Source organism: Pelodiscus sinensis, chromosome 29, assembly GCF_052426305.1.
Source record: "Pelodiscus sinensis isolate ZL-2025 chromosome 29, ASM5242630v1, whole genome shotgun sequence".
In the NCBI taxonomy this organism is placed as follows: domain Eukaryota; kingdom Metazoa; phylum Chordata; order Testudines; family Trionychidae; genus Pelodiscus; species Pelodiscus sinensis.
This window is the reverse complement of record NC_143080.1, coordinates 8615329-8642604: the sequence shown is the minus strand read 5'-3', so window position 1 is coordinate 8642604 and position 27276 is coordinate 8615329. Positions and strand designations below refer to the sequence as shown.

General features: G+C 57.8%; 1 protein-coding gene across 6 annotated transcripts in view; it reads left to right on the top strand.

The window, feature by feature from the left end:
• UBTF (upstream binding transcription factor) overlaps positions 1-26870 on the top strand; it is a 43423-nt gene extending 16553 nt beyond the window's left edge. For 3 of the 6 annotated variants that reach the window (XM_075911193.2, XM_075911195.2, XM_075911196.2), the window contains 17 exons: positions 4409-4564; positions 6701-6765; positions 7671-7791; positions 8229-8339; positions 8676-8809; positions 10378-10519; positions 11568-11609; positions 16812-16925; positions 17241-17396; positions 18643-18798; positions 19492-19602; positions 20100-20188; positions 20684-20873; positions 21681-21728; positions 23157-23225; positions 24189-24335; positions 26441-26870. In XM_075911193.2, the coding sequence (XP_075767308.2) occupies positions 4409-4564; positions 6701-6765; positions 7671-7791; positions 8229-8339; positions 8676-8809; positions 10378-10519; positions 11568-11609; positions 16812-16925; positions 17241-17396; positions 18643-18798; positions 19492-19602; positions 20100-20188; positions 20684-20873; positions 21681-21728; positions 23157-23225; positions 24189-24335; positions 26441-26554 (1965 nt within the window). In that variant the 3' untranslated portion in view covers positions 26555-26870. The other 3 variants (XM_075911197.2, XM_075911199.2, XM_075911198.2) reach the window with 3 other exon arrangements.
• Positions 26871-27276: the final 406 nt, after the last annotated feature.

The window sequence follows — 27276 nt, the reverse complement described above, 5'->3', positions numbered from 1 at the left end:
AGAATCATAGAGACCTAGCACTGGAAGGGACCATAGAATCATAGGGTATGTCTACACTGCCACCCTAGTTCGAACTAGGGTGGCAGTGTAGACATACCCATAGAGACTCTAGAACTGGAAGGGACCATTCTGTCCAGGCTGGCAGGATCTCAGCCCTGGGCAGCGAAACTACCTTCACCATCATTTGGAGGAGGGGGAGTTGTCTTCTGTGCTGGAGTCCAGTAAAATGCATCACAAGTCACGTTTCCCAGATGCGATGTTCTCTGGCAGGGCAATAGACAAGTCGATGGATCTAGTGGGGCCATACCAGGGAATTCCATTCCATCTCAGCCGGGACAGCTTCGCTTCCTTATGACAGACTAGCTGGACTTACCCAGCGTTGCCCGGGAAACCGGAGGAACAAAATTTAGAAAAACAGAAGCTGGTCCTGACAGCCTCCAGCCACACCACAGCTGCCAGTGCCTGACATCTGGCCATTATGGCAGACCCCTATGCTTTTCTACTGCTGCATAAAGCAAACTCTCTGACTCAGAAAAGAGGCGTTGCAATGTTGAGAATCAGAGCTATTTGACTTGGCAAACTGAGATACAAAAGTCACAATAGAAACTAGGTCTCTGTTTCCTTCCCGTGTCGTGAGTCTTGGAGCCATGAAAAGCACAGTGGAAGGGAGAGCCCCCAAATCATATAGAGGCCCCTCTTCAGTAGTGCGATGCTTTGCTTCCTATCAGATGGTATTTTTGCTAATTATCTTTGTAGAAGCTAATGGTTTTTGGTAGGGACGTAGGGGAGAGGCATGCTGGGTCTGCAAATTCTCATCCAAGAGCTGAGTATAGGGATGCCTCAATCCATGGGGCTGGCCCTACTGAATCGGAGAGATTTCAAGGGGACCCCGCAAACTCTTCTCCCATCTTTTTTGATGAAACTATGAGTCAACTAACTGAGCCTGCTGGCACCTCTGTAGTCCCTCCTCCAGCACCACGCCCTTGACCAGCTGCCCCTCCCATGGACTGCATCTCTCACCCCCCCCCCCCCCTGCTCCCCCAGGATCATCCAGTATCAAACCCAGGACCAGTGCTGAGATTTGAGGGATCCCCCCTCCCCCCACCTTGGATTAATTTCTCATCCACCCAGCATCATCCAGTGCTGCCCCTTGGGCCAGTGCCCCTCAAAGGAGACCCCCTCCTCCCGCCATGGGCTTCATTTCTCACTCTCTCCCTGCAGGATTGTCCAGCCCCACTTCCTTCATCCCCCTACAATCCTGCCCCCCTCCCACTTGCCCCCAATGGTCCAGCTGCACCCCCCTACAATCCTGCCCCCTCCCACTTGCCCCCAATGGTCCGGCCCCCCCCGGACCAGTTCCCCCCCCGATTCATTCCCACCATCCCCCTCCCCCTCACTCTCATCTCCGGGTCTCTGATGCGCTTCCTTCCGGACATTTTTTCAAAGTGGCAGCTGAGCGGTAACACCAGCCCTGCCCCCTCCGCCTAGAGCAAGCCCCGTTAGCCCGCCCACCCATTAGTCGGCCGCCAGGCCCCGAGCCAATCGCACTATTGAAGAGGGGCCCCCATATGCTTCCAGCAATGACAGGGAAGCCACTTCTCCCCGCACTGCCAAGCTCCGTGCAGCCCCGGGGGAGGCGTCGGTCTCTCCTCTCTTCCCTCCCACAGGACCTTAAAACCTTCTCCTGGAGGAAAGGTTCTCCCATGGAAAGTGTGGTTGCGGTTGCTCTTATAGTGTCCAAGTTATTAGAGCACAAAGATACAAACATTCTCCTTTCTATATTAGAGTAGATTTACCCTGTGTCGCTCGGGTCCTTCACCCAAATAAGTTTTGTTTTTCTTCATTTGAATCATTGCTCTGGGGTGGGGCTGGGCACGAGGGGTTCAGGAGGCAGGTGGCCTGGGGAGAGAGAACTACCCCAACTGTGTCTCAGTGTAGCAGCTTGGGGCCAGGTGAAATACACCTGTACATGCAGCGGGCACAGTCGGGGGAAGGGTTCATGTCAGACCTCTGAAATACAGAGTAGAGAGCTTTCCCTTTCCCCTCCCCTTCCCGCTGCTGACCCAATGGGGATTATAATTAAACTAGCCAATTAGCCCGTCATAAGACGGGATTTTCAGGTCTCTCCTCCATGTCGGTCTTCCCTCCTGAGCCTCCGGTGTCTGTCTCTCTCTCTCTCTCTCTCCTTCCCCTACTGCCTCCCCGTCCCTCTCTCAGTTCTCCTCTGCCTTCTGCCTCTCCCTCCTTCTCCTTCCCCTACTGCCTCCCCGTCTCTCTCTCTCAGCTCTCCTCCGCCTTCTGCCTCTCCCTCTGTCTCTCTCTTTCTCTTCTCCCCCTCCTGCCTCTCACTCTCCCTTTCTCTTCTCCTCCTCCTCCTGCCTCTCACTCTCCCTTTCTCTTCTCCTCCTCCTCCTGCCTCTCAGTCTGTCTCCGCTCCGTCTCTCTCTGTCTCTTTTCCCCCTCCTGCCTCTCACTCTCCTTTGTCTCCGTTGGGGATGCACGCTCGTCCAGGCCCCACCCCCTGGGCGTGTACGTCACCGCCTCGCCTCCCCTTTGCCTCCTGCCATGGTGCTCGGCTGACTTCTGCGCCGCTCAGCTGGGCCACCGCATGGGAGCAAATGGCCGTTTGAGCCCCGCGCTCCCCATGCAGCAGCCCCGTACTGCATGGGGAGCGCAGACCCCAAACAGCCGCTTGCGCTGCTGAGCGGCACAGAAGTCGGCCAAGCGCCACGGCGGGAGGCAACAGCGCCACCCAGAGGGAACAGCCAGCGTTTCAGCGTTACAGAGTCACAGACATTGGGCTACTATATATATGATACTGTGTAGAGATGTGGTCGCCTCATCTCAGAAAAGATATTTTGGCATCGGAAAAGGTTCAGAAAAGGGGTTTGGAACAGGTCCCATATGAAGAGAGATTAAAAAGACTTGGACTTTTCAGCTTAGAAAAGAGGAGACTAAGGGGGGATAGGATAGAGGTCTATAAAATCATGCCTGGTGTGGAAAAAGTGAATAAGGAAAAGTTATTTACTTATTCCCATAATATAAGAACCAGGGGTCACCAAATGAAATGAATAGGCAGCAGGTTTAAAACAAAAAAAAAGAATGTTTTTCTTCACTCAGCGCACAGTCAACCTGTGGAACTCCTTGCCAGAGGATGTGGCGAAGACTAAGACTTTAATAGAGTTCTAAAAAGAGCTAGATAGATTCATGGAGGTTAGGTCCATCAATGGTTATTAGCCAGGATGGGTAGAAATGGTGTCCCTAGCCTCTGTTTCTCTGGAGGTGGGTGACAGGGGAGGGATCCCATGAGGATTCCCTGTTGTGATCCCTCCCTCTGGGGCATCTGGTATTAGTCACCGTTGGCAGACAGGACCCTGGGCTGGATGGACCGTTGGTCTGATCCTGTGTTGACCCAGTTCCCATCTCTAGCTCCTTGTTGCCCCCCTGTGGTCATTCTGTTGTATAACTGTCCCACCTACCAGACCCCTGTCCTTTCCATTTTACGAGAAATGGTTAAACTCCACGCATCTCTCGTGAGCCCCAAACTCCGGCTTTGCCTTAAGTTAGGATAAGAGGAAGCCGCATACCAAATTTGATGGTCCTAGTTCTTGCCGTCTAGGCGGAGTTCTTGAACAAACGGACTCACAGACAGAGAGATATTTCTAAAACATATAGTAAGAAGATGATGATCACACTCGTCTGCTTCCTAGTGCTGTAGAAGATTAGTTACCTCAGGCCTGTAAAGCACATTAAAGGTGGAAAGCTCTGGGTAACAGCCACGTATGGTGACCATACAAACTATGTACAGCAGACGTGGGGATGTCATTGATAGCCTGTGTCTAGGTTTAGATGGGGACCTGCGAATTGGCTGTGGGAAGCAACATGGCCTAGTGGTTACAGCACACAATGTCCGTTCGGATTCTTGGGTTCTAATCCCAGTTCTGCGGTTGACTCTCGGCATGAGTGAAATCACTTCCTCATTTCGTGCCTCAGTTTCCTTTTCCCTATCTTTTAAAATGGCGAATGTCCCACAAGCTGGGCCGTGAGGCCTAACTATATGTATATTGCTTTGGGAAGCCCTGGTTTAGCCTGGATAAATCAGTGAGATTGTTACTTACTTGTTTGAGGTACTTGCGTGGGCCTCGTTACAGTAGCATCTGAGCACTTCGCAGCCTGCCATGCGTGTCTCCTCTAGGCTGGGCTGTTCCCCTGCTCGTGTCACAGTTGGGGAACCAAAGCACAGGGCCAGCTGCTGAGTGACTTGTCCTGGGTGGCACCAGGAGTTGGTGGCAGAAAAGGGAACTAACCCGTGTTCCAGGCTGGTGTGTGGCCCATCGGGCCACCCGTCCCCATTCGAGGACGCAGTGTGTGTAGGGATGTGGATGTCTAATTGTCCTCTTTCCCTCAGAAACACCCCGATTTCCCCAAGAAGCCCCTGACACCCTACTTCCGCTTCTTCATGGAGAAGCGAGCCAAATATGCCAAGCTGCACCCCGAAATGAGCAACCTGGATCTGACCAAAATCCTGTCCAAGAAATACAAGGAGCTCCCCGAAAAGAAAAAGGTAGGTGGAGCCTACAGAGCACGGCGTCGGGGAGCTCGTCTCTCTTGCCTGCAGGCACACGCCCGTCCCTTCGCTGTGAGGGTAAGTCTAGACTGCACCCCTCTGCCAGAAGAGGGATGCAGATTAGGCTGGGCGAAATTGCTAATGAAGCGGGGATTTAAATATCCCGCGCTTCATTAGCATAAAAATGGCCGCCGCTTTTTTCGGCACGGAGCTTTGTCGGAGGAAAGCGGCAGTCTAGACGAGACGCTGGTCTATCGCTAAAGAAAGCCTTTTCCGATAGATATCTCGTTTTACGAGGCATAAGGGATCTGTTGGAAAAGGCTTTCTTTAGCGATAGATCAGCGTCTAGACTGCCGCTTTTCTACGACAAAGCTCCGTGCCGAAAAAAGCGGCGGCCATTTTTATGCTAATGAAGCGCGGGATATTTAAATCCCCGCTTCATTAGCAATTTCGCCCAGCCTAATCTGCATCCCTCTGCTGGCAGAGGGGTGCAGTCTAGACATACCCTGAGTGTGCGTAGCCAGATCCCCCTGTAGTCAATGGTGGAGGGATGCTTTGGAGTCTACCTGTGCAGGGTGAGGATTCACGGGGGCAGCAAGTCCTTAGGACAGGGCCTGTGCAGAGAGGCAGTGTGGCCTAATGGGCAGAACACTGGGATTTGGGAGTCCTGGCTCAGCTGCTGGCTTGCTGGGTGACTGTGGGCAAGTCACAGCATCGCACCGTGCCTCGGTTTCCCCCCTGCTCTGTACAATGGCGATAAGGACACTGAGCTCCTTAATGAAGCGCTTTGAGATCATTGAGTGAGCAGCGCTGAACGGAGCCGGGAGTTGTCAGCCTATGACATATTGAAACCATCCTTAGTGCACTTCGTGTTTCCCCAGATCTGGGATCGGTGGGAGCGTGTTTGGTACGGCGAGGAGAAGGGCCCGTCTGTGGTGTCCACCGTTTTTTCTGTTGCCATGGCAATGGAGCCTCATAAGGCTACAGGGCCAGCTGCGGGGCGGGGCTATGGCTAATATGGGCTAGGCTCTGAGTCCAGGCTGCCCGTGTGTGGGCTCAGAGGCTCTGTCTGCAGTCGCTCGCCTGGCAATCAGAAGAGGTTGGAAACGAACCGTTCGCTGTGTGAAATGTTGGGTCTACCCAAGAGGCCAGCCCTGGCTGGTTCCATCCCATGCCACAACCCAGTGGCCGTCCCAGACCAGCTGCCACCCATCCGGGGGCGTCAGAGGATCCGCTGGAGAGCGGCAGAACCCACCAAAGCCCATCTCCCTCCCGCCCCCGACGCACTTGCTGGGCATACGTGCAGAGCGGCACGCGCTCTCGGCTTTGTATTGAAGCCCTGACCTGTTCCCGCAGGGGCCGCCGCGCCAGTGACATGAGACAGTGATAAACGTCCCTCCTTGCCACCTGGCGCCAGGTCCTGGTGGCGTGAAACCAGGCCGCGGTCTGCCTGGCTCTAGGCAATGGCTAGGGAGCAATCGCTCCGCAGCGGCCCACGGATTCAGGGCCCTTTGGGACGAATGGGAATTGTGCCTCTAACCCCCTTTGGCTGCTTTGGAAATCTCAGCCCCTAGCTGCGAGGGGTGTTAGCAAGAAGTTGACTACTCGCTTCCCTCCCACCCCCTTGCTGCCTCTGCTGGGGGAACAGGAGATGGTGCTGGGGGGAGCCAGCTTTTAAAGCCGGTTCCCCCCAGCACTGTCTCCGCAATGCTGCCTCCCCCGCTCCTCACAAGTCCCTGCTGCCTCTAATAGACTCAGCTCGGGCTGGTCCAGGTTGCTGTGCTTCTGCATTTTAAATATAATAAAAGCCCAGGGCTCTTACTACATTTAAAATGCAAAGCCACCGCACGGGTGGCTTCCAGAGCCGGCGTGAGCCAGGGCTGCTGAGTTCCCGCTTGAGCCGGCTCCGGGAGCTACCCCTGCTACGGCTCTGCAGAGCGGTCCTTATCGACTAATCGCGTGGTTGATGCAAATTGTACCGACTACATGATTAGCCAGATCACCGCAATTTAGCTAGCTGCCGTTTCAGGGCCCGATCCTGCAGGGAGCTGCACGCCCTCAGCCCCTGTTAACCCCAGCAAAACCCATGGCTTCCCTCCCCTGTTAAATCCCCGGCTCCTTTGTCCCACCCAGATGAAATACATCCAGGACTTCCAGCGGGAGAAGCAGGAATTTGAGCGGAACCTGGCAAGATTCAGGTAGGGCGCCGTCCAGCAGCCTCTAACCGAATTCATCAGGACGATGCCCGTGTATCTGTAAAACGCACAGGGGGGAGCCCCTTGTGGGTGATTAACGAGGCGAGTCTGACGAGGTGAACGGGGGGAAGGACGGCCGAGTCTGATTGGTTTCCTGACAGCTTAAGACTCACTAGGCCACTGGCTTCAAGCCGGGAGCCCCGGCAGGGGGGCGGTCGAAGGCTGTTTCTCTGGCAAAGCAGCCATGCAGTGTGGATATTGGGGGCTCCAATGGAGGAGGCCCAGTTGATGAGGTTCGTAAATACACTAAAGAGATCCCCCCTTGCAGTGTGGACACGATCTCTTCCAGCCCCAATTCCTGTGATCCCTTCACTCTCTTCTTGGGCCCTCCCCCGCCTCCTAAGCCCTAGGCCCTGATCCTCAAAGTCATTTAGGCTGCTCATTAGGCTCATGGGCACCTCAATCTTGAGGGGTTAGGCCAGGGGTGGGGAACCATTTTTGGGTGGGGGGGCCACTGACCCTCAGAAGAATCAGTTGTGGGGGCCACACAAAAGTGTGAAGCAAAAAACCAAACTCCTCACTGAGGAGGCTCCCAACTGAGGAGGAGAGAGACCCTCCCCACATTCCCCTCTCATACCAGAGCCTAGGGGGGCCCAGGCTCATAGATTTTTTTGTGAGGGGGGATGGCGGGGGCTGGAGCACCGGCGCAAGTTCCCCAATGTTGGGGTGAGCCCTGAGCCCGGGGGGCCAGATCCAGGCAAGCCAAGGGCCTCATCCGGCCCCCAGGCTTTAAGGTTCCCCACCCTCTTAGGTTCCAACCCAAGATGCCCCAGGGTGGGTCCCCAGTGGACCAGTGCCAGGGTCTCCCTTTCTGACACGCGCCCTCCCTCTCTTCCCGCGGCCTGAAGGGAAGACCACCCAGATCTTATTCAGAACGCCAAGAAGTCGGACGTCCCCGAGAAACCCAAAACCCCCCAGCAGCTGTGGTACAATCACGAGAAGAAGATCTACCTGAAAGTGCGTCCGGATGTGAGTTCCTCGTGGAGCTGTGACACTGAGTGTGGGGGGGGGGGGGGCGGGGGTGTCTTTACGCTGTGGGAGGGAGGGGGAGAGAAGCCAGGGGGGAGAAGGGGCCTGAAGGAAGAGGCACCAAGCAGAAGGCCTGTGATGTCCAGACAGAGGTAAGGAAGTGGCTCCGTGTGTCTGGGAGCAGACCCGGTGCCCGGTTTCGGCACAGCCCTGGTTTTGCTGAGGCTAGGGAAGGGCCGTGGCGCCTGCGGGCAGTGAGGAGCCCAGGCCCGCTGTGTTTCCAACCCCATTGGCACAAGCCAGAGCAGTCAGACCCCCTAGCGCAAAGGCGACTCCCCTCCCATGGCCCCTGCGAGCTCGGCTCGCTGGCGGGCGAGAGGGCGGGCGGGGCCCGCGATTCCCCCCCTGTGCCCTCACCTCTGGCTTTGGGTTTTCAGGCCACCACGAAGGAGGTGAAGGACGCGCTGGGCAAGCAGTGGTCTCAACTTTCGGACAAAAAGAGACTGAAATGGATTCATAAGGCCCTGGAACAGCGAAAGGAGTACGAGGTAGGGAACAGTCACCAGTTCCCCTCCATCATCTCCCCGGCCCGGCGGGCGCCACCTCTAGGCCACCAGCCGAGGGGCGTTCCAGGAGCCGGCCCCTCTCTGTAACCAGCCTGAGGGGTTGCTGTTTGAGGCCCCTTGCTTTCCACGCATTGTGGGACTAGCCCGCAGCCCCGGTAGCTCAGAGCCTTCCACTGCAGAGCTTGGGATCCTTCGCCTCTCGACAAGAGGGGGCAGGTGGGCGAGGCGTAGGGAGGTGACTGGCTTCTCTCCCCTCCCCGTGCTAGAGGTGTCGGCTTGGCCCCCTTAACCCGCCGGCTGCTTTGCCCCCCTCTGCAGGAGATCATGCGGGATTACATCCAGAAGCACCCGGAGATGAACCTGAGCGAGGAGGGCATCACGCGCTCCACCCTCACCAAGGCAGAACGGCAACTCAAGGACAAGTTCGATGGACGACCCACCAAGCCGCCTCCGTAAGTGCCTGGCCGGTGGGGGGCTGATGTTGCTTTTTCTTGGGGTTGGGGGAGCGCTCACGCTTTCCAGTCCTTCCTCCTTGTGGGTCCAGGGAAACCAGGGCTGGAGGAAGGCAGTCTAGGGCACTCCTGGCATGGTACCCACAGCTCTGCCCTCCCTGGCTTGTCCCCACTGGTCCTTTCCAGCAGCTGGGTCTATCTGCTTGGGAAGATGGTCAGGCCTCCTGTGCTCTCTGCCTGCTACCCCCAGAGCCCTTTGCTGGCAGGGGTGCCCCAAGGCAGCGAGTCTTGGAGTCGACGCCCCGCCGAGCTGCTGTGCCAGGCGCTCCGCAGTCTCAGGCTGACGTGGCAGTCGGGTCTCGGTTTCGAGCTTTGCTTCGCAATCGCGCGGATTAGTCTCGAGAGCTTCAGCCTGGCTTGGCGTTTAACATTTAGATTGGCCTCGCTATCCCTCAGGGGTGTGGGGAAAAAGATCACACCCTAGGGGCGCTACGGTTAGGTTGACCTGATGGCCGGTGTCGATCTGGCTTGGCAGCCGAAAGAATTCTTCCATGGACCTGGCTGCCGCTGCTTGGGGAGGTGGGTTAACTGCAGCGGGTGCGTTTATGCTGCTGCAGTACGGTGGCTTGGCCGCAGCGTAGCATCCGTCATGTGGACGTCCCCTCGGGTTCTGAGGAACCGTGTGACTTAACTCCAGTAGTGCCGAGGTCGTCTTCTGGCAGGAAGTGCTACCGGCTCCTCGTCATCCAGCCACGTTCCACGGGCGTTGACACACTGGCTGATCCAGATTTTGGAGAACAATATAATTGGGATTTTATCCAGAAAGTTTTCCCCTTCTCTTTTGCTGCACAGCTGAAATGCAGCCACCTCTGGGGTTGAACATGGCAGGGGATGCGAGGTAGGGCTGTAATAGTGTAGTCGATTAACTGTTAAGCAAAAGCTTTATAGGGTAACACTATAGACTACACGCATTCCCCCTCTTCCCCTGCCAGTACATTTTTTAGCAGTCTTGCCAGCAGCTCGGCTCAGTCCTGGCTTGCGCCAGGTCCGGGACCTACCCCTGCTGCGGCTCTGCATGTAAAGTGCATTAGGAGCTAGGTGGCAGGCAGCCCGGCTCAGTTCCGGCTCATGGCTCCAGGAGCTCAGCTCAGCTTCCCCCTCCTCCACTGGACAGGCAGGGGCGACAGGCAGCCAGTCCATGACAGGAGCTGGTTTTTAAATTGGCTCCCCTCGCAGACCAGCTCCTGCTTGGCACCCCACGCTGCTGCTTCTGATACAGGCAGGGGTCTCCTGAGGAGTGTGACTGGAGCGCCTGGCTGCCAGCCCCACCCCCAGGGACTATAGAACAGTTGAGTTACTGCTAAGAATTCATGCGCTGAATTGACTAGTCAATTGACCGATATTTAACATCCCTCCTGGGAGGTGAAGCGGAGGGAGCGGGCTGTAATCCCCGACGCTGTTCCCCAGAGGGGCACATGGGAGCTTTCCCTGGCCACGAGTGGGCAGGACCCTGGTCGGAAAGGGGGTGGGGAAGGAGTGGTGACCCCACCGCCGTGGTTGCTCCACAGGAACAGCTACTCTCTGTACTGTGCGGAGCTGATGGCCAACATGAAGGACGTCCCCAGCACGGAGCGGATGGTGCTGTGCAGCCAGCAGTGGAAGCTGCTTTCCCAGAAGGAGAAGGATGCGTACCACAAAAAGTGTGATCAGGTGAATGGGAGCGAACAGGGTTTTTTTGGTAACTCGGTAGCTGCTGATTTTTCAGCGGTGACATGTTTATACGTGGGGGAGAAGGGCGGGAGATGGTGCTCGGGTGGAGCTGGCTTTTAAGCCGGCTCCCCGTGAGCACCAGCTCCCCGCCTGCCCTCGTGTCTGTCCTTTCCTCCCCCGCTGCTGCCACTGATTCAGAGGCAGCAGCGTGGGGAGCAGACAGCTCTGCAGGAGCCGGTACGTGCAGGGAGCCAACTTGCTCCCCTCACCCTGCTCCCTCACCCTGCCTGCTCCCCTCACCCCCTGTGCTTCTGTGCCTCTATCAGAGGCAGCGGGGAGGAGACATGAGGGGGAAGCCAGCTTAAAAGCCAGCGCTCCGTGGGCACGGGTTCTCCCCCTCGCTGCCTCTGTATCTGAGGCAGCGGGGTGGGGGGGGGCGGTGGTTAGTCCTTAAGATGAATGGACAAGCCCAGGTTCATTGGTTAATCGTGTAAACAGCTACACGCTGCCGTCCCTAGGGAACAAGCTGGGGGCCTGCTGGTCCGTGGAGCTGGGTGTGGGGAAGGGGAGGAGGGCGGAGGAGAGAACAGCTGGAAACAGCTGGGTTTTTCAGCTGCATTGGCCATTTAAGTGGCAGTGTTCACACATGGATCTGGGTTAGAGCCACCCCCACTGCGGGCACGGCTCTCGTTTGCACAGCCTGTCTGCGGAGCTTGATGCCTGGCTCTGCCCATGGCCAGTCCCCGTACCTTCTCCGAGCCTCAGATGAAGCCGGGGGCATTAGAGGCTGTGAAGTGCTCGGAGCCCCTCCAGCAGGGAGTGGGCATCAGAAGCCCAACGCACTGACTGTGGCGAGGTTGCGGCCAGAGGCTCGAGCCGAGGGAATCGGCTCTCGCTCCTGTGCCGTACGGAGCTAGTTCCCACGCCAGTGCAGAGAGCTCTGTGATTTTAGATTGGTGCGTGGGGATGGAGGCGAGGTCTCTTAGTAACCGACTCTCCCTCTCTCCCTCTCTCTCTCTGTCCCTCCTGCTGCTGCTTTTCTCACCAGAAAAAGAAAGATTACGAAATCGAACTCCTTCGCTTCCTGGAGGTGGGTGTGCCCCAGATGCGGGTGGGTGGGTGGCTCGGCTCGGTCGCGAGGGGGGGGGGGTCTCCGCCAGTATTCTCTTGGCACGTCTCCTGTTGTTCATCGGTTTTATTTTGCGTGGGCACCTGATCGTGTTGCAACATTACAAAGGGAGGGGGGGCACTTTGTAGGGTATGCGTGGGGGGGGTCCTGTTTTACTCTGCAGGGCTGGCTTGAGGGGGGCAGGATGGTATCCTCGTATTCCCCGGCCGCAGCTCCAGTGGGCTCCTTTCTCAGGGGCAGGTGTAAATCGGAAGTTGGTTCCATTATAGGTGGGGTCTTGCCCCACCTCAGTGCGGTGTCCTAGCGCCTTCTCGACAAGCGTGAAACACTTGGATTAACTGCCCTCCCCGTGGCTTGTTCTCTCGCCCATCTTCCCCCCCCGGGGAGCACGGCGTGGGCCCTGCAGGTGGGGCTTGGCCTGGGTGAGTGTCCCAGCTGCTCTGCGTGTGTGTTGGAGGAGGCAGAGCCGAGACGCGCGCCTGGCGCTGGAAGCAAAGGGCGGGAGGTTAGGGATGCCCACCTGTTCCCCAGGCTTTGACCTGCTCCATCACCCAGCACCCAGTGGAGTCGGGGAGCGAACAGAGAATCTGTGTGAGAGAGAGATTTTCCCCCCCACCCCCTCCCGCCATGCATCTGCCATCCTCAAGCCCCTGGGGCCTCGGCCTTCAGGCAGCTGGTTTGGGGTGGGGGCGGGCAGTTAGGTGGTGGGCAGCTAGTTTGGGGTGGGGGCGGGCAGTTAGGTGGTGGGCAGCTGGTTTGGGGTGGGGGCGGGCAGTTAGGTGGTGGGCAGCTAGTTTGGGGTGGGGGCGGGCAGTTAGGTGGTGGGCAGCTGGTTTGGGGTGGGGGCGGGCAGGGTTTTGTTTGGACTCAGACCCACTTTTTTCCCAAAGCCTCTGGGAGCTGCTAGCCCCCGTGTTGTGTCTAGATGGGCTTGGTGAGTGCTTTAGGGCTTTTGTTTGTAAAACGAAACGGTGGAAAACCCAACAGATCCCTTCCCCGTGGGTAGAAAGTTTCCCCTCTTGGGGGGGGGGAGGGGGGGCGCCCTCTGCCTACCTGTCTTGGGATGGTCCCTTTTGTCAGAGGGTGTTTTAATCCCATCGCTGGGCGCACTCGCTAGTTTAAATCCAGGTGCTCTGGAAAGGTGCCAGTGGGTTTAGAACATGGCCCGTAGCGCACCAGGCATTTCAAGCGGGGATGCCGTTTCTCCTCTCCCTCTCCGGAGCCCTAACGGGAAGCGTGGTCTAGCGCAGGAGTCTCCAGCCTTCTAAAGCACGAGATCAGTTTTTCAATTTAAGTGCAATCCAGGATCTACCTCAAACCCAAATCCCCTTGTCCCGTCTCCTTCGTGCCCCTTCTCCGAGGCCCTGTCCCTGCTCACTGTCAGAGGCTCTCAGATCTCCCGGTAGATCCCGATCGACTGGTTGGTGACCACTGCTCTGGTGGCTAAGTAACAGGCCTGCGAGTCTAGACCAGGGCTCCCGCTAAGATTTTCCATCCATGAGCAGAGTGAGTTCAGTCTCGTGCGCCCATCTCGAGGCCGTGGGTGCTTGTTCGGACGGGTGTCATCATGGCACCCACCAGTGGCGCTGCTCCCCCAGCCCAGCACCCACCTTTGCTAGGACCCCAATCCCTGCTCCTAGGCAGTCCCCCCCCCACACTTTATAGGGAGAAGTTGAGACCTGCCCCTCCCAGGGAGTGCTGCTTCTGGGGAGGGCTGCGTGCAGGGCAGGGGCTGCTGCCTGCAGGGCTGACTGCGAGTCTCTCGGGGAGCAGCCACAGTGTTACCCATCCGGCCACGTCCTGTCTCACTGTTTCCTTGTGTTTCCTGTTGAACTACGTGGTGTGCTTGTGTTAAGATTTCACACTCCTTGGGGCAAAAATTGCCTTTTTGATCTGTTTGTCTAGCACTTAACATAAAGGTCAATGTTCCCTCTAATCTTCCCCATCCTTGTGCAGAATACATTTTGTTCTGTGCACTGAGGCATGTGCCATGTGCACCACCAGTAGAGAGACAAAATGGAGCTGTGGGCCCTCTGCTAGTCCACTGGGCAGCATTTGAATTTCTCCCGAGCAGCCGCCCACGTGCACAGCTTACAGGGAACCCTGGCCTGGTCCATAATTTGGACTTTCAGGCCCTACCATAATACAGATAAACAGATTTCACACTAATCCTTGGTGCTGATTTAGCACCTTTCATCTAAAGAAGTTCAAAGCCACTTAAAAGTGTTGTCTCCAGTTGGCTGGTGGAGAAATGTAAAGCCAGAGATGTTAAATGATTTGTCCATGGCCACTCAGGGGCAACGTCAGGAATACAAGGCAGATTCCCAGCGCCGGATGCACAGGTTTGCAAGCGCCAGTGTAGGCCACTGCATTGGTCACTGCTCTAGCAGCTGTGCAACTTAGGGTCAAGCTGGTCGCAGCTGAGAGCTCTGAGGCAATACGCTTCCAAAGGTCTCGCTAGCAGCCCTTCTGCCAAACCAATGGGATCTCAGGAGAACTGGTTCCAACTACTCCTCACTGGAACCTTTCCATCCGACGGCGGATTGAACAGGGAGAATTGCACCGGGCCCTTCTTCCAAAAACACTGACTCCAAAACAGATTTTAATTCGACAGCAGGGGTGGGGAAACCTCAGGCCTGGGGGGGCAGATGCAGCTCCCAGCTTGCCTGGATCTAGCCCCCAAGGGTTAGGGCTCCCCCCCAGATCATTGGGGAACCTGCACCTACCACAGGACTGGAGCACACAAAATCTGCTAGCCTGGGCCCCGCTAGGCTCTGGTGTGCAACGGGAATGGGGGGAGTCTTTCTGCTTCTCCATAGGGGCCACCTCAGTGAGAGTTTGTCTTTTTTTCTTTTGGGCTTCTCACCTGACTGATTTGACTGTGGGTCAGCGGCCCCCGACCCAAAAAAAGTTCCCTGCCCTTGTTCTACATACACCAGCTTTAAGTTTAGAGCAAAAGAGTCCGTAGTACGCTGACGAGGAAAAGAAAGCTTTTAAGGTGTGGAGATATTGGAGAAGGTCTAGAGAAGAGCAACAGAAATGATGAAAGGTCTAGAAAACATGAGCTGTGAGGGAAGGCCGAAAAAATTGGGCTTGTTTAGTTTAGAAAAGAGAAGACGTAGAGGGGACGCGAGAGCTGTTTTCCGGTATCAAAAAAGGTTTTAAAAGGAGGAGGGAGAAAAATTGTTTTCCTTGGCCTCTGAGAATAGGACCAGAAGCAATGGGCTTAAACTGCAGCAAGGGAGGTTTAGGTTGGAAATTAGGAAACACTTCCTGCCTGTCAGGGTGGTTAAACACTGGAATAAATTGCCTGGGGAGGTTGTGGAGTCTCCATCACTGGAGATATTCAAGAGCAGGTCGGACAGACATCAGAGATGATCTAGATGGTGCTTGGTCCTGCCGTGAGGGCAGGGGACTGGCGCTGATGACCTCTTGAGGTCCCTTCCAGTTCTAGTGTTCAGTGATTCTATGGGATTAAAAGTGAGGGAGAGATTCAGGGGGTCTGGATTTTGATGATCCAGACAAAGGGAGCAACAGAAGGGATGGCGTGACGCCATGGTGGAAAGGAATAGAGTTAACCGAGATGTGTAAGAGCCAAGAAAACAAGCAAATAGAAGGAATATAAGAAAAGGAAAGACCTAGGTCAGTCCGACGCTTTCTTGCTTACGACACATTCACTGCTACTTCATCTGGGAAAGTTGTGTTCTTCCCTTTAATCTACGATCTGTATCCTCTAGGTCTAGGAGAAGCAGTACAGCCGGGTGCAATCCCTCCTCGTGTGCTAACAACTCTTAGGATGTGTCTGAATTACATCCCTTTTTCTCAAAAAAGGGATGCGAATGAGACACTTCGAAATTGCAAATGAAGCCGGGAGTTAAATTTCCCGTGCTTCATTTACATACTGGCGGCTGCAGGTTTTTTCAAAACGGGGCTTTTCGAAAGAAAAACGGCTGCTTTGACGGGGATTGATCGAAAATAAAACTCTTTTTCGAAAGATCCTGTACTGTAAAAAGGGTTTTATTTTCGATCGATCCTAAGCAGCCGTTTTTCTTTCGAAAAGCCCCGTTTCGGAAAAAACCGTGGCTGCCATTATGCAAATGAAGCACGGGACATTTAAATCCCGCCTTCATTTGCAATTTTGAAGTGTCTCATTTGCACATCCCTTTTTCGAGAAAAGATGTAGTTTAGACACAGCCGAATTGATATAAATGGAAGGGGGAAACGAGTAGCTGAAGTCTGAAAGATCCTCGAATCCCAGGGCTGGCAGAACCCTCAGGAGTCATCGAGTCCAACCCCCTGCCCAAAGCAGGACCAATCCCAACTCAATCCTCCCAGCCAAGGCTCTGTCAAGCCGGGACTTAACAACCTCTATAGGGATGTAGATTCTACCCCCAACCTAGGGAACCCATCCCAGGATAGAGATGCCAAGATCTCTGCCTCTGACAATATTTCACCCCTTGCACCAGTCTGGGGTACAGGGTAGGCAATATTCGGGGTTGGCCAGCAACAGTTTTAAAGCCTGGGAGTGGGGTGCTGGGGACTGGCAGCAGCTTCCCCAGTTTTAAAGCCTAGCTCCAGCTCTGGCAGCCGCCCGCCATGCAGCCCTGCCCTGGGAGCAGCTGGGCAGCCACCTGGCCCCCCCACTCTCCCACCAAACCCACCTGCAGCAGCAGCTGACCTTCCCTGCTCTGCGGAGGAGGTGGGTGGGATTGAAATTCTTTGAGCGCGCCCGTGCAGGTGCCCACCCTAGAGGGAACTTAGGTCTAGACTCATGTCTATGCCACAGATTCGCTGGGTGTCCTTGGGCAAATCACTGCCACTCTGTATGTCTCTTTCCCTTTCTCTAAAGTGGGTTTCTAATGCTGTAATGAACTAGTTTATGCCTCTGTGCACCACTGCCCTCTAGTGGATGCGACTGGAAGTGCTCCCACTGTATCATAAGCCCAGTACAGCTAATGGAGATTCTCTAGTTAGCAGATTCTGGAGGGGGAGAATCCGAGGTCCGTGTGGTTTGAGATCATCGGATAGAAGGCCTTAGTGGGATTAAAGCAGTTATGATGATGTTTTACTATTCCCTTTTTGCTGGATTGTGCCTGGTGCTTAAGAACTCTCTGACACCCGCCTCCCCCTCCTCCCGTGTCTCTTTCTTTGCTTGGAACGCAGAGCCTGCCTGAGGAGGAGCAGCAGAGGGTGCTGGGGGAAGAGAAAATGCTGGGAGTGAACAAGAAAGGCGCCACCAGCCCTGCTTCCAAAAAGTCATCGCCAGACACTGGCAAGGTGAGGGCTGGCTTTGGCACAGGCGGGGTGGGTGCAGGGGGGTGCGTGTGTGTGTCATGAGAGTGGAGGGACCAAGCCAGTTACTTTTAAACCAGCTTCAAGACTTCTTGATAGCAGCTGCTGGGTCAGCAGGGGGAAAAAAAAACCCCAATAAAAGAAAGAACAGAAATTCCGATTTTTTTGGGGTCTCTTCTGTAACGATTTGAAGCTGCTGCGGTATTTTTGGGGCCCTTTTTTTCCTCCGTCTTTATATCTGATTTTTTTTTTTTTAAAAACCCTCAACTCCACACCAAGTCCCTTTGTGCTCTTCAACAGGCAGGTTCTGAGAAACCCAAACGGCCCATTTCCGCTATGTTTATCTTCTCGGAGGAGAAGCGAAAGCAGCTGCAGGAAGAGCGACCCGAACTTTCCGAGAGCGAGCTGACCCGGCTGCTGGCGCGGATGTGGAACGACCTTTCAGAGAAGAAAAAGGTTGTGAAATCGACGGCACGCGCCTTCAAACCCCTCGCTTTACGGAACGGCATCTCTAGCTAATTCGCCTCTCTCCAGAGCCCTGGAGGATGCCCGTCGCATCCATCCCCTCTAGGGGGCGCCAGCCGTTCTGTCACTGCTCACTCCTTACCTGGCCAGATGCTGCCCTGATTTTCTCCGCCCTGGCCATCAAGGCGCCAGCAGGGGGCGCTGGAGCGTGCTCGAGTGTGGCCCAGATGGACAGGCCCCCCACGCTGACCCCCTCCTCCGCAGTGGGGTCCTGGCCTTTCTCCATTGCACCTGTGAGTCTGGGCAGCCCAGGACCTGCTGCGGGGAAGGAGACGCCAGAATTAAACCAGCAGCTCAAAGAGCTTAGAACGTGCTGGGATGAAACCCGGAGAGGTCTTGACCCTGGATTTAAAAGCCTGGCGAGGGGCAGTGGAGTCGTCCGTCTGGCCCCGGGGGCGGCGGGTGGGGGGGTATTTAGCTCAGTGAGTGTGTTGGGAGTTCTGCTTTGGCTGGAAAGTTTCTGGGTGTGTGAGATGGGGGGAGGGGGCAATGGAGGACGGGCTATTTTTTCTATGCCCCAAGTCCCCAAACTGTGGGGCACCCCTTCCCCAGGGAGGCGCAGCCTTGCACCTGCTCCTAGCCTAGGCCCCCCAGTCTGTGTCTCCTCCCCCACCCCTGGAGCTGTGACTCCACTCCCAGCCCCGACTGCTAGCCCCGGCTCCCTTACCTCTGTGTCTCCCCCTTTTCCCAGAGCCGGGGCTCTGCTTCCGCCCCCAGGCCCAGGGCGTGGGAGGGCAGGGCTAAGGGGGCCACGAGGTAAGACGTTTGGGACCACTGCCCTGTGCCACCTGTGGGGGGGACACGTGGCCTTGGGGGCCTTGCACAGCAATGGGGAGAGGAGAAAAGGGGCTGGGACCTGCGTGCTCCCCCATACCCCTCTGCCCGCTATGCTAGAACACCCTCCCCTGCCATTTCCAGGCAGGCTGCTGCAGTCGCCCTGCTTCGGCCCAAACAGTCCTGCCAGTGGATGGAGCTGGAGGGCAGCCCCCAGGCGCTGTGGGCTACACTGCATTGGCTCCCCCCTCTTGCCTTAGCAGGGTGTGAGGGGGAATTGGGGCCCAGTGCTCACGTGCCTGGGTTATTTCACAGCTAGGTCCCCCGTGCAGGGGCGGGTCAGGCATGTGGGGCCCGGGAGAGACCTGGTCCTGACCCAGCCCCCCTGTGTGTGTCTGCGCAGGCCAAGTACAAAGCCCGCGAGGCCGCCATGAAGGCGCAGTCGGAGAAGAAGCACGGCGCGGACAAGGAGGAACGCGCCAAGCTGCCCGAGTCGCCCAAGACGGCCGAAGAGATCTGGCAGCAGAGCGTCATCGGAGACTACCTGGCTCGCTTCAAGGTGAGGGCTGGGAAGGAGGCAAAGAGACACTCCCCTGCCACCCCCACACTCCCGGCCGGGGAAGGATTCTGGTCGCAGGGCATCCTGCTAGTTCTGCCCCCTCTGGGGTGGGCTTGCTCTGGGGATGGAAAGGGTTAACCGGTTACACGGTCAGCATTTGGCTTCTTGGCATGCTGACCAGGGTAACCAGTTAACCGGCCGCCCCACTCATGGTGTGGGAGCAGAGGGAAGGCAGAACAGCTGCGGGCGCGGGAGCCGAGCTGCGGGCGCGGGAGCCGAGCTGCGGGCGCGGGTGCGGGAGCCGAGCTGCGGGCGCGGGTGCGGGAGCCGAGCTGCGGGTGCGGGAGCCGGGGTGCGGGTGCGGGAGCCGGGGTGCGGGAGCTGAGCTGCGGGTGCGGGAGCCGGGGTGCGGGTGCGGGAGCCGAGCTGCGGGTGCGGGAGCCACAATTTTTCCTTTCAAGAGCTGCGGGTTGGCCACCCCAGACTCATCATTCACATCCCTAGTTCGGTCGTGTGGGCGCGCCCTCAGTCAGCTGGTCTCACCCGGGCAGGGGCTAACTGTCCCCGTGCGGCGGGTTGGGGAGGAGGGTACTTGCCCACGCTCCGTGGCAGGGTGGAGAATAGGAGTCCAGAGCAATCGCCTCCGTGCCCCGGTTGGTAACCCGCGCGTGGCTGGGTCTCCCTGTGCCGCAGAACGACCGGGGCAAGGCGCTGAAGGCCATGGAGGCCACTTGGAACAACATGGAGAAGAAGGAGAAGCTGATGTGGATCAAGAAGGCGGCGGAGGATCAGAAACGATATGAGGTGGGCTCCCCTGGGGCTCTGCTCCCTGCCCCCCAACCTGAGCTGCGTCCCCTCCGCGGGGCACGGGGAGGGAGTCGCCGCGCAGCGGCATCACGGCGCCGTCTGCCCCCGCTGCACGGGGAGGGGGTGCCGGGTCCGGAGAGAGGAGACCTGCCTCCGGAGGGGCGTAGAGAGCCAGATGGGGATTCCTCTCCCCAGGCTGGGACGAGGGGTTGCTGCTTTCTAGGGGACTCGTTCCTCTGACCCCCCACGCACCTGCAGCTGGGATCCAGCCCCAGATCTCTGGGTTCCCTCTGGGGCTGGGACCCCACCTCCGAGACCCAGCGTCCCTGGATGGGGCAGGTGGCTCCCATATCTCAGGCAAGCCGTTGCCCCAATGGCAGGCTGCACCTACCCCTTGGTTGCCAGAAGTTTCCAACTGCAGGGTTGGGGGGGAGAGGCTGTGCTGAGCTGGCAATGGGCCTCACCTCCGTCTCTATCCTCCCCCTCCCCCCCAGAGAGAGCTGAGTGAGATGAGGGCCCCCCCGTGCTCCACAAACTCCTCAAAGAAGATGAAGTTCCAGGGAGAGCCGAAGAAACCCCCCATGTGAGTATCGGTCCAGGCTGGCGTCTCTTCCAGACCATGTGGAAGCCAGGCCAGTCATCCTGTACAGGAGAGAGTGGGTGGGCCGGGGCGGGATGGGGGGGGGGGCACCGCGGGGGCTCCAGCGGTGGGATGGGGACTGAGCTCAACCCTTCAGGGCCTGATAGCTCACGCAGTGCCAGCTAACTGAGAAGGGAGTGATGTCTAATAGTTAGAGGCAGGGAAGGGCAGAGAGTCCTGGGCTCCGTTCCTGTATCTGGGGTGCGCGTGGGCCGGGAGTCGGGACTCACGGGTCCTAATCCCGCCTTTGGGTGGGGGCAGCTTTTGGACTCCTGGCTCGGGGGCGGGTGGGGAGTCGGTGTCTGGGGGTCAGAGGGGAAGGACAGGTCAGGATCTTTTCTTGGCTCTGGGCATGTCTGTTCCTGCCTCCTGGCCTGGCTGCTCACGGCTGGGGTTGGGACGGGCCCCGCTCGCTGACCCCGCTCTCCCTCGCCCCAGGAACGGTTACCAGAAGTTCTCCCAGGAGCTGCTGTCCAACGGGGAACTGAACCACCTGCCGCTGAAGGAGCGGATGGTGGAGATCGGCAGCCGCTGGCAGCGCATTTCCCAGAGCCAGAAGGACTATTACAAGAAGATGGCGGAAGAGCAGCAGAAGCAGTACAAGATGCACCTGGAAATCTGGCTCAAGGTGAGTGGCTGGGGGCCGAACCACCTTCATGCCCTGCCTGGCCCCCGGCTTGGCCAGCCCTCCGGCAGCGCAGCCCTCCGACCACCCGCCTGGTCCTCTGCTGACCCTCCCCCACTCCGTTCGCAGGTGCCCGGAGGGTTTCTTCACCCCCTGGGCGTTTGGGATGCAGTGTCCTTGGTTTCGCTTCTCCCTGCACTGAGAGGCCAGTAGGATGGCTCAGAGTGGCTGCCCTGGTTCCCACGCTTTGGGGGGGGCCCACGGCAGCTGCCTCAACCGTCCTATGGATGGGGTGGTCCCCCATATTGATGTTAACTGCGGGAGGATTCCCTGGGAGGGGCCTGGCGTGGGGGGGTGCAATGGGGGAGCAGGAGGGGGTGGATTGGGGGGGAGAGATAGGACAGGGGGTAGGAGCAGGAATTAGGGAGGTGGGGGGTTGCTATGGGCCCGCACCCCCCCAGGGACGGCCCATAGGGCGTGTCTGTGGCGACGACAGATGCTGTCCCCCGGGCCCACGCTGCTCCCCTCTGCCAGCGTGGGAGCCCGGGGGGGCTCCAGACCCAGCTGTAACTCTTCCCCCAGTTCCCTGTCGGGCTTTCCAAGCTTGGGAGCCTGAGGAAATCCCCCCACCCCGGGTGGCGGGGCGGGGCTGTTACTCTCCAGCAGCACCAGGGGGCTTCGCTTCCCACCCCCGTCCCCCTCCCCAGCACAGCGCCCCCTGTTGGAGCTGGGAACACCCCTGCAGTTGCATCGCTCTGTCCCCTCCCCGCCCCCGTTCCGGGTGGTGATTGTCGTCTCCTGTCTCGGCAGAGTCTGTCCCCGCAGGAGCGAGCCACCTACAAAGAACACACCTCCAATGTGAGTATCCCCGCAACAGCGGGGCCGGGGGGAGCGGCTCGGCGGGATCACGGGGTTGGGGGGGGGCCTTGGGTTCACCCCTCCGTCCCAGATGATGGTTGAAACCTGGGGTTTTCAAACTGGGGGGTGGAATGTCGGGCGCTGGGGCTCGGTGCTGCCGGGGGATCAGGTGAGCAGTGGGGGGAGCTGAGGCAGCCACCTGCCTGTCCTGACACTGCAGACTGCGCTGCACCCCAGAAGAGTCCGGCAGCAGATCCAGCTCCTAGGTTGGGGGAGGGGAGTGCGCACAGAGCTCTGCGCCCTGCCCCTGCACTCGCCCCGCACTCTCATTGGCTGGGAACCTGCCCCCGACTGCTTCTGGGGCGCAGCCTGGTCGGCGGTGGCAGGAGAGGCAGGAAGCTGCCTTAGCCGCCCTGCTGACAGGGAACCGCTCGGGGTCAGCCCCTTCTGCCCTAGCCCTGATCCCCCCCCAAAGCTGGGGCCCCCTTGTACACCCCAAAGCTCCCATCCTCAGCCCCGCCCTGGAGCCCGCCCTCCTGTCAAAGTCTGTTGGGTTGCGGCATCAACGATTTTCTCCAACTGGGTCATGAGGAAAACTTTGAAAACGGTCGCTCGAGGGAACAAAGTCGTAATGGGTTATGTGCCGGGGCACTGAGCCTGAACCCCGCGGGGCCCTCTTGTTTTAGGGGTTGTCTGTATGCCTCGGAAGAGAGACCGCCGGCCTCAAGCAGCTTCTCGTCTCAGTAGACTCCGGGAACCAAGTGTGTGGGGGGTGGGCGGGACGCTTGACCAAAGTCAGCCAGCAGGGTAGTGGCAGAGCTGGGAATATAGAGCTAACCAGGTGGTTTTCAGCAACTACGTAAGGGTGCGTCTCGACTACATACCTCTGCCGACAGAGGCATGTAAACTAGGCTACCCGATGTAGTCGATGAAGCGGGGATTTAAATAATCCCCGCTTCATTAAAATAAAGATGGCCGCCGCGCTGTGCCGCATCAGCTGATCGTCGGCACAGTCAAGACGCGGATCGGTCAACACAGGAAGCCTTTGTCGACTGCTCCCTTATGCCTCGTGGAATGAGGTTTACAGGAGCGGTCGACAAAGGTTTCCCCTGTGGACCGCTCCGCGTCTTGACTGCCGCGCTGTGCCGACAATCAGCTGATCCGGCACAGCGCGGCGTCCATCTTTATTTTAATGAAGTGAGGATTATTTAAATCCCCGTTTCATCGACTACCTCGGGTAGCCTGGTTTACATGCCTCTGTCGGCAGAGGCATGTAGTCAAGACGCACCCTAAGCTGGCCCCACCTGAGGCCTTTCTGTGGGTGGTAGTGATGGTTCTGGGTACTTTAACCTCAGGTCTGCTAGGAGGTATCAAGGAGCTGCCGGATTTACTCCATTGACTATTCTTCTTTCCCTCCCTCCTCCGCAGAAGCGTAAGAACATGGGGAAGGTGCGGGGGCCGAACGCCAAAATGAAGCCCGCCATGCAGATCAAGTCGGTAAGTGTCCTCGTGCTCTGTCTTCCCCACGCTGGGCCAGTGGCATGACTGCACCGAGACGTTCCTGCCCCCTGGAGGGGTAGCTCTCTGGTGGGGCGGGGTGGTTGGAGAACAAGAGTTTAAAAAAAAGAAAAACCTGAAGTGTTTTTTAGAAATGCCACTGTGGTGCGGTCTGGGAACTGTAGTTCAGGTGCCTGTTACTCCTGTGTAGGACTACATTTCCCATGATGCACCATGGCACGCTTGGTACAGTGATGCTGTGCATTGTGGGAGATGTAGTCCAGCTGGGGAGCCCAGCCTGGCCTGGAGAGGAGCGTGGTAGCCAGGGGTGGGCAATAATTGTTTATGGGGGCCACTTCAGAAATTTTTTAACTGGCCCTGGGCTGCACCCAAAGGGGCAGGGCCAGGATACTTCCCTGCTTCCCCACCCACAGACCATGATTGGTTTGGGGGAGGGGGAGCGAGTGAAGTCTTTGCCCCCCCTCCAGAGGTTCCCCCTAGGCGCCCATGACCCTGGGGTGGGAGGAAACGTCACGCACTCTCCCATCTGCCCCCAGGCCAATCAGGGTTTGGGGGCGAGGGGAGCGCGCAAAGTCTCCTCCCACCCTGCCAGGAGTGCACAAGTGCCACCCGCTCCTGGCAGGGCGGGGGCAGGGTGGAAGGAACTTTGTGCGCTCCCCCCTGCTTCCGGGCCCTAATCGGCCTGGGGGCAGGGGAGCGGCAGGGCCTTTGTGGCCCGGATCAGCCCGCAGAGGCTCTTTTGCCCACCCCTGGTGGTAGCACATGGCACCTGAACTTCGCATCCCAGGGGGCACTGGGTAATCCCTGGGTCTGTTGCACGGAGGCCCCTAGCCTGTTTTCTGGAGGCCCTGCTTTTCTTCGGCCATCGTGGGGCTTCCAGGGAGGGGTGGGGGCCAAACAGCCTGGCCACAGCCGCCCACCGCGCCCCTCTGGCCCCCCCAGGAGTCCGAGGAGGAGGATGACGACGAGGATGACGAGGAGGAAGAGGAGGACGACGAGGACGACGAGGAGGAGAACGGGGACTCGTCCGAGGAAGGCGGGGACTCATCGGAGTCGAGCAGTGAGGAGGAGAGCGAGGATGGGGATGAGGTAAGGCCGCCTGCAGCGCACTGCGGGACTCGGGATGGGTGCCTTGCCTCTTGCTCACCCCACCTCGCTCTTCCCCTCCCCCCCAGTACACCCCCTCTGAGCCTGTTCACTGCTCCCAGGGCCGGCCGTGGTATCTCAGTCTGCCCTGGGATCCCTGGGCCCAGTAATCCATAGGAGTCTCTCTTCCTGCCCCCTTCCCCTGCAACATGGGATCCAGCCTTGGCAATGACCTCAGAGGAGCTGCGCCTATTCACGGGAGATCTCACCGGATCGTGTCACGCAGCCGGCGTCCGCAGCGCGAGGAGCTGTCATCCAAGAACACAGTTTGGGCAAACCAGGGCTCTGCACCTTGCTTCCCACAGCCCCGATTTCCGGGGCAGGGCTGCGTGTTCCATGCAGCGTTCCCTCTAATTTTTTCCATCCATGGGCGGAATACATTTTGTTATGTGCACCGAGGCATGTGCAGATGTGCACCACCAGTAGAAACACTTGCTGTGGGTGCTCTGCTAAACAGCTGGGCAGTGCCTGGGTGGCTGCCCACGTGCTCAGCTTACAGCAGGGGTCTCCAACCTTTTTAAGCACAAGATCACTTTTTGAATTTAAGTGCAATCCAAGATCTGCCTCATATATAATACCCTTGCCCCGCTTCCTTCCTACCCCTTCTCCAAGGCCCCGCCCCTGCTCACTCCATCCTTCCTCTCTTGCCCATCCTCACTCACTTTCATCAGGCTGGGGCAGAGGGTTGGGGGCGCAGGCTCTGGTCTTGGATTTAGGGATTTGGAGTGTGAGAGGGGCTCTGAGCTGCTCTTGGGGCAGGCAGTTGGATGTAGGAGGGGGTTCTAGGAGCAGGCTCTGGGAGGGTGTTTGGATGCAGAAGGGGTTAAGAGCTAGGATAAGGGCTTGGGGTGCATGAGGGGGCTCATGACTGGGGTAGGAGTTTGGGTTGTGGGCTCCATCTGGGCACTGCTGGTGTCTCCTGGGTGGTGGTGCAGGGGGGTTAAGGCAAACTCGTCTGTGCCCTGGCCCTGAACCACTCCCAAAAACAGCCAGCAAACTCCATCCCTGGTCCTGTTGTGCCGCCTCTCTGCTCTGTGGAGAAAGGATACAGAATGGGAGAGGGGACACCCTGACACCAGCACCCCTTTCCCTCCCCTGCCCTGCACAGAAAGCAGGAGACTCCCGGGGGAGGGGCAGGAGATGCACAGCACTGGGGGCAAGGGGCAGCTGAAGTGCCTGCACTTGACAGCCTCTTGGCCAAACCAGTCAGGATCACCTGTCAGAGGGTCCAAGATCTCCCGGTAGATCCCGATCGACTGGTTGGTGACCACTGGCCTACAGGGAACCCTGCTCCCTAGGTACCGTATACAAGGGTTAAGTGTGTCGTCTGGTGAAGATATCTGGCCTGATTCTGATCTTGGTCCTAACGGTGTAAACCTGGAGTAAGTCAGTGGAGCTACTCTGGATTTACACCAGGGTCCCACGACAACAGAATTTGGTCAATGGTGCTTGTGCAGGTGCTGGTTTCTGTGCCGTAATGGTGATTTTCTCACCCTCCCATGGGCTGGCAATCCACGTTCATTTATTCATCCTCAGCACGTTCTACTGTTTCCCACTTCCGGGGGTGGGGGGGACGGGCTTTCCCAAGTTCGCGGAGCGTGGCCGGGGGTGTTCTGAAACCCCGAACTATTTCACCGGGTTAAAAACAAACCTAAAAGCACCTAAGTTCCTGGAGGAGAGGCCGGTGGGATTGTACTGGGGATGGGAACAGCTCCTAAAGCCTTCCCCCCTTCCCCTCCGGGCTCACAGATTCGAAAGCAAAACCGCCTGTCAGCCGCGTTTCTGAGCGGCGTGCGGGTGGGGCAAGGCCAGCGGGGAGTCTGCCTGGGGCCAGATCCGATGGCTTGGCGGGCTGGATGCAGCCCTGGGCTGTATTTTGCCCAGGCCTGGCCTACGGGCTGCTGCCCATTGGGTGGCAGAGATCCCAGCGAATTTGGGCGGCGCTGGCGTGGGAAATCCAGGGGCAGCAGGGTTTACCCAGACATGGCTGCTTGAGTTCCCAGCCCCCCTCCCCAGACTCTTAACCCTTTCTTTGCCTTTCGCCCCAGAACGAGGACGACGAGGAGGAGGACGACGACGACGAGGACGAAGACAATGACTCCGAGGGCAGCAGCAGCTCCTCCTCCTCCTCAGGCGATTCCTCCGACTCGGACTCCAACTGAAACGCCCAAAGCGCCACCTTCTTGCCGTACTTTCAGTAATCCCCCCCCACACCCCGACCAGTAATATCCTGGCTGGAGCTCTGGGTAGATGGTTGCAGGGAGGGGGATGGGAAAAATCACTGTGGCTAATTTTTTTTCCCCCCTCCCTCTTAAAGATTTTCACACTAATGGGGTGGTGGTGGGGAAGCTGATAAAAGGCTTTTTTTGCAGGGTGGGGGGAGGGGAATTTCTGTGTTGTTTTTCCAACATAGAGTTTATGCTCAATCTTTTTTTTTTTTTTTTTTTTTTTTTGAGAGGGAGGGGGGATTTTCACACCTCAAGCTGCCCCCACCTCCCCTTTCAGTGTCCAGCTGCCACCTCCAGACTTTGTACAAACGCCCCCACCAAAATCCTTTTTAAAACGGCGAGAAAACAAACCACCCAGCGGCGCCAATGTCGTGGCAAGAGGGCGCGGAGGGTTGTTCCCGCGCGTGAGCCGAGCGGCTCAGGACTCAGCCGTTGGGACGGTCTCCCCCTTGGCCTCTGCAGCTGCAGGAAGGAATGGTCTCGTACCGGCGGAAGCTGCACCCGGAGCTCCTGGAGAGCAAGGTGCCACTGCACTTAAGAGCTCCCGGAATGAACTTTGCAGGCAGAATTTTTGTGTGTGTTGGGGGTGGGGGGAGAGTTTAAACAGGTTGCCCAGTTTCGGGGGTGGGAGGGGCTGGCACGGGGTGGGGGAGTCA